General features: G+C 44.0%; 1 protein-coding gene across 1 annotated transcript; it reads right to left on the minus strand.

The window, feature by feature from the left end:
• Window positions 1-2,121: 2,121 nt before the first annotated feature.
• On the minus strand, window positions 2,122-4,400 carry camk2n1 (calcium/calmodulin dependent protein kinase II inhibitor 1). Its single transcript, XM_037679171.1, has 2 exons — window positions 3,802-4,400; window positions 2,122-3,048 (listed from the first exon to the last, which is right to left on the minus strand). Exons 1-2 carry the CDS (start codon window positions 3,968-3,970, stop codon window positions 2,975-2,977), a joined length of 243 nt encoding a protein of 80 aa, XP_037535099.1. The 5' UTR covers window positions 3,971-4,400; the 3' UTR covers window positions 2,122-2,974.
• Window positions 4,401-6,346: the final 1,946 nt, after the last annotated feature.

The following is a 6,346-nucleotide window of genomic DNA, read 5'->3' on the forward strand; positions in this document are numbered from 1 at the left end:
TGCTTTAAACTTCTGTTCAAAGTTTTAATGCTGCAAGAAAATAATTAACCATCAACGTGAGTGAAAAAATGACTGATAATGTGCCTGAACCACCTCAAGCATTTTGCTGACATGCTTTAAGAGACTTTGTATAATTTAACCTTTTTGTAGCCTCATGCACCTGAAGTTCAGCACCTTATAGCTTCTGGATTGTGTTCACAAACCCACTCTTCCTTACTCAGTGTTTTGGTTGATGCTTGCTGACAATCAGTGTGACACATTTTGAATGAGTCACAGGTGGATCTGCTTTTCTAGGTTTAATTCACTACAGGCACCTGCTGCTAAGTTTGTTGCAAATAGTGGAAAATCATCTGCAGGTGGAGGATGATATCTTTTTTTAAAGGTGATAGCACTAAATACAAGACAACTAATGCATCAATAACTACTGAAAAAGAAAACAATCTCCAATAATTGTTCAAGTTCAGAATCATTTGATTTGTCAGATGGACTTTTCTTTTTCCTGCGGACATTCAACATATTATTCATTAAACCTTGTAGATTTGGAGTAGCTCAAACTGAGCAGCACTCCCAGTTCTCATCATTTTGAATAAAAGCTTGACATCAGAATAACAGAAATTAACTGAATGTAACGTCCAACCATGAGTGGATGGGCTGCCGTCATGGTCGGCTAGCATCTTGAGAAAGGGATTATTTTGGCAGGATAATGTGGTCACAGCACTGAGTGAGTCTTGAGATAAAAGAACTGAGAGTCTTCCATTGAAGATAGCGATGAAATCAAACCGAGGCTCAGGGATTCTGCACTGAAACTCCACCGCAGCACCCACCGAGTGCAAGGTGCATCTGTTACCATGGTACCCGGCACAGCCAGCCCCTTTCAGGTCTGTCAAGATGAAGGGGGTAAAGAGACAATTTTGTTCTCTCGCCTGCACATTGAGGGAAATGGACGTGCTTATATGTGTGCTGCATGTTCCCAGCAGAGAGTCAGGTGGGTTTAAGACGCCGTGCGCTGACAGGCTCGTCACATGACATGAATCATTCAGTCACCACAGCAGAGCTGGAAATGTCACATCTCATTAGCATTCCTCATGCCTGGGTGCCCCAGCATCTCTGGCGTTGGAGCTAAGGGGGAGGATGATTAAAGAGAGAAGCTGAGATTTTAAATGCAAACAGACATTTATTGCATTGGGAAGCAGTGTTGTACAATATCCTCACAAAAAAAAAAAAAAAAAAAATCATTTGCAGTACTGTAGCACTTAATGAGATCATATAGTCTGTTGTGCAACTGTTTGAGCCCGGCGTCTCATCAGGACCAAGCGTGCATTTCAGATTCTCCGTGGGATTATTTGCTCACCACTCCTCCCCCTCCGTTTCTGTCTCCTTCTAAAGAGTCGGATGCTACTTTGCTCACAGTGGAAAAATGCTGACTTTACCTTCCTTGGCAGCCAGATTAGGCAATACAAGAACAACAGGAGAAACTGTACAAGCAACATGTAAAAAAAAAAGAAAGAAAAGTAAAAGAAAAGTCAAGCTAAGCCTGCTACTGTCTTCATCTTTCTGATAAAAAACTAGATTTTTGTGTTTTTTGCTACAGAGCCAAAAGGTTTTCTCCTTTCAAAAACAAAAACAACATCAAATACATCATTCCGTATTGTAAACCACAATCAACACTAATAGTAAATAGTACTTTATCATAATTTTTATTACAAGATATGAGGCCACTGTACAAATCAGTGAGAATTGTACAGTACAACGCAGATTTAAGACTGTTTTCTTGAGGTTTGTCATTCAAAGCTGTTTATACGAGGTGCTTCAAGAATACACAAGAGTTTCAGAACTGCTGCCATGCATGCATGAGTTCATCTTTGCCATGCATGAGTTGGTAAATAAGTGTATTTTTTTTTTGTCCGTTTTGTTTCATTTTGTCTGAAAGAGCCCTAAAAATAATGGCAACCAAACGAATGAACTCTGAGTAAATGTAAAGCACGAAAATAAAAGTTTCCCGATATATTTACCCTCATGAAAATTTGGCACACATACACACAATAATGCGCACAAATGCAATTATAAATATTTGTATCAATAGGAGTTTTACAGTCAAGTTTACAGTATTAATCTGTCCAGGTGAAAGCCTGGGACGCTTTACAAACAAGTGGGAAGTACACTGGTTTTAGAAATTACTTGTCAGCTGCAAAGTATGACAAAATCACTCAGGCAACATCAAGAAGTGTTAAAGTGGAAAATAATATCACCCCATTTGCTCAAAGTTTGCTCAACATACAAAAAACATCATTTTAAAAAGGAAAATGCTCCCTCAGTCCTTTAAGTCACAGCAAAGGACATCTCCTCAAGAATGAACAATAAATAAACGGAACAAACCAGTTTACCAGTTCTCACTTTGTGCAAAAAAGAACATGGGCTAACCTTTCCATATTTACAGACTCTGTTCGCCCTCACCCAAAAACGAAGAGCTGAAAGAACGGTACAGGTTTGATTGAGAAGATAGGAGAAAGTGTGTGCTTTAGGATTTTATATTAGATCTGTTTCCTGTCCCTGATTTCTGTATTTATCTCCACCCTTCACCTCCTCCTCCACCCCCCGTGGCTTCTCCTGCAATTGGATTTATGGCGAAACCCTGTAATCGAGGGTGTGTGTGTGTGTTTATGTGTGTGTGTTGAGAGGGAAGCAGGTTGGGGTGGGGGGGTCCACCTGGGGCTCTCCTTTGCTGCCATCCCTGCCAGCAGTGTGTGTGTGTGTGTGTGTGTGTGTGTGTGTGTGTGTGTGTGTGTGTCATCCAGCTGGAAGAGGAGGGTGTGGAAGTGCTGCTTGCTGCCACATGAGAGAAAGTGCTTATATACAGTGTCTTTGGATTAAATCTGGTAAATATCGTCACCATAAAAAATTTTCAAGAGTGTCTCTCATTTTCATTTTTCCTGTTAAGGGGTGGGAACGTTGAGCTCCAACGTTCTCTCTCTCTCTAAGCCTCTGTCGAAGTCTTCTCTGTTCCATTTTTCAGCGCCTTGTCATCACCGTTCTCATCCTCGATCACAACTGTGGATGACAGGGGAGGCAAAGTTAATGGGGAGGGGGTTGATGGGGGAGAAGAGAAGAGAAGAGAAGAGAAGAGAAGAGAAGAGAAGAGAAGAGAAGGAGGAAGGGAGGGGTCTCAGTTTGGTGTGGCATCTTGGAAATTTACCATCAAGTGACAAGGGGGGGGCATTAAAAAAACAGAACCTTGAGTTTGGAGCTGGATGAGCAGTGGTGATGTGTGCGTGCATGCATGTGCAAATAAATAAATAAGACAATGCGAAGATAAATAAAAAGATAAAGACGTGTGCAGATGTGCATCAGTTGTGTTTTTAATGCTGCAGATGTGTGTGAGTGCAGCTCCTTCACGTGTGTCCATAATGTGCTTGCGCTCTGCATGGAACTGTGCATGTCTTAATCTGGAATGCATAAAAACAAAAACAAAACCAGTCAAATCTCGCCATGCAAGCACACAGATCAGAATTAAAAAATAAAACAACAACATGGCATCCTTTCAACAGGGAGGGGGCATGAAGTCTGTTGGGCAACATTAAAATGACATTAAACCGCACGCATTGCGCATTCAACTCGTGTTGCGGTGAGAGCAGAATATTCAAACATCCACTCAACAGAACCCCGCATGCAAAAACAGCACAACCCGCAACATTACAGCTGATCAGGGAAGCATCCTCACTTGTGGTAACCAAAAAGTGCGCATTCACCACATCACCATACAAGCGGCGGGGAGGGGAAAAAACGCCTAAATTATATAATTACCCCGTTTGCTCCTGCCTATCTGCCCGAGTTTGGGCGGACGTTTGTTCTGTGCTCCACTGAAGAAGTTGTTGGTGTCTTGAAGGCGACAGGTGAAGGAAAGGTGTCCCTCGTCGCCCTCGTTTCCATAATGACTCATATTTTCTTCGTTGAACGGCAGCACTTCCGACATCTCCAAAATGCGTCTTAATCACCAAGGCGCACCAGATGATACAATGTAGAGAGGGAAGGGGGTTAGGGGGGATTTTTGTCCCAAAGCTTAAACCCAGTGGTCGGTGATAAACATTAGGAGAAAAAAAATAATAGAAAAAGGAAGAAAAGCAATCTGTTGGCACGATCTATTCCTTCTTGTTTATCCAGATGACGCGCGTCAGTCTCCGTCCATCTGAGGAACAACCAAAGCTCGAGCTCTTTAGATTCCTCGGTCGTGGAGCTTCGGCAACATTATTTAAAAATAAAAACACACACACACACACAATCCAGAGGTTTTGTTGTCTCTGCGCGCGTGTTGCTTTTGGAAATGGAGGCGCGCGCGTCCTACAGCACAGAGCCCGAGAGGCGCGCGCGCTGCTTCGGCTGATCCCGTCGCTCGGAAAATCGGAGGGAGAAATGCAAATCGAGGCGCGATGCAAAACACGCATCCCGGGGAGACCTGGCGAGGGAGCTGTACACAAAGAGAGAGAGAGAGAGAAGGGGGGTTCTGGTGCAGCCCAGAAGAGTCCAGCTGGAGCTCAGCTACACTCCGCTGGGTGTCGGTGGCTCCAAAACTCAACAATTCACTCACATCTGAGTCAGGTGCGGGAAATCCACGTTTGCGCGACCACTCCATGAGTCAGACGCAGACAATCAGTAATTTAGTTGGTTTCATCATTTTTATTGTGGTGGGCTTTAGTATCCCAGACCCTCACCCCCCACTTCAGAGAATGGAACCAGTGGATGGGCCCCCACAATGGACCCATAAAGCTACAAAGTACTTTATTTGTCATTTGTGCACAATCCATGCATATTGGAATTATAGATTTCTCTCAGTCATAGTCAAAAACACTGAAACAACACTAAATAAAATAAAATAAATAATAAAGTGGTTTGTATCTACACTGTACAGAAAGTAACATCTACAACTTCCCATGTCATGGGTTATTATTGCACCTGATTCAGTGGTTTTGTTTTACCATCTGACTGTGGCAGGGAAATAAAACTATTAAAAATAACTTGTAACATGGGTGATGTCATCCGTTCTATTGTATCTCAGGTTATAAAAAACTTTTTTTGTGTCTGTGAGTGAGCCGGATGGACTGAGTCCTTGATGATTCCATCTGCTCTTTTTCGACAGTGCTGTACGTCGAGCCCATGGAAGGAAGTTTTGTCCTGTGATCCCCTCCGCAGTCTTTATGACTCTTTGCAGTGCCTCCATTTCTGCTTGTTCCCATACCAGACGGTGATGCCTACAGTTAGGATATTCTCGATCAGTCCATAGGCCTGTGTGAGAGGGTGCTGGTTCAGACCTGCTTTCCTGTGCAGCCTAACGAAGTAAAGCCTTTGCTGGACTTTTATCACTGTGTTGAGAGACCAGCTTATGTCCGATGTAACCTGCAGTCCCAAGAATCTATGGCTGTCAGCCCTCCCTACCTCAGTCCCTTTAATGGCGAGTGACTGTAATGGGGGAGGGTTCTTCCTCAAGTCCAATATGATTTATTTAGTCTTGTCTGTATTGAGGATGAGGTTGTTCTATGTTGTCTACCAGCGTCCTGTACCCTGACTTGTCCCTCCCACCCTTCGGATGAGCCCCAATATAGTGGTGTTGTCAGTGTATTTATTGTAATAGCAATGATGTGTGCTGGGTGGAGACACAGTCATAAGTCTACAGATTAAAGAGGCTGAGGCAACAGCCCTGCAGGGATCCTGTGCTGAGCTCAGCAGACACCCGTTCTCCCATTCTCACCACCTGTGGTCTATCTGCCAGGAAGTCCAGGATCCAGTTACAGGTGGGAATCGGGACGCTGAGGTCTGTCAGCTTCTCTGTCAGTTTGTCCAGGTGGATGGTAATGAAAGCTGAGCTGTAGGCCAGGAAGAGCATCCTGGCATACATTCTGTTGCAGAGTGTAGGGCTATTACTCCTGCACCATCCACTGATCGATTAGGGTGGTAGGCAAATTGGAGTGGGTCGACAGTATCCGAGACCATGCGGTGGACGTGCTTAATAACCATATTTTCTATAGACAATTCATAGCAACTGATGTAAGTGACACTGGCCTGAAGTCATTAAGGGTGGATGTTTTGGGAACTGGTATGATGATGCTGGATTTGGGGACCACTGCCTGGGACAATGATAGATTGAAGATGTCAGCATATATTACAATTAGTTGTTCTCCACAGGCCTTCAGAACTCTGGGAAGAACTCCACCGGGTCTCCCAGTCTTGTGGGGGCTCAACTTCTTCAGAGCTTTCAGGACCTGTGCATGTGTGTCACCTGGAAGGCAGTGTCTGCAGGGTCATACTGGGGACCAATCAGAAAATGGGTCCCCACACCAGAGGATGGACCTACAAC

Source organism: Nematolebias whitei, chromosome 7 (genome assembly GCF_014905685.2).
Source record: "Nematolebias whitei isolate Nwh7 chromosome 7, NemWhi1, whole genome shotgun sequence".
NCBI lineage: Eukaryota > Metazoa > Chordata > Actinopteri > Cyprinodontiformes > Rivulidae > Nematolebias > Nematolebias whitei.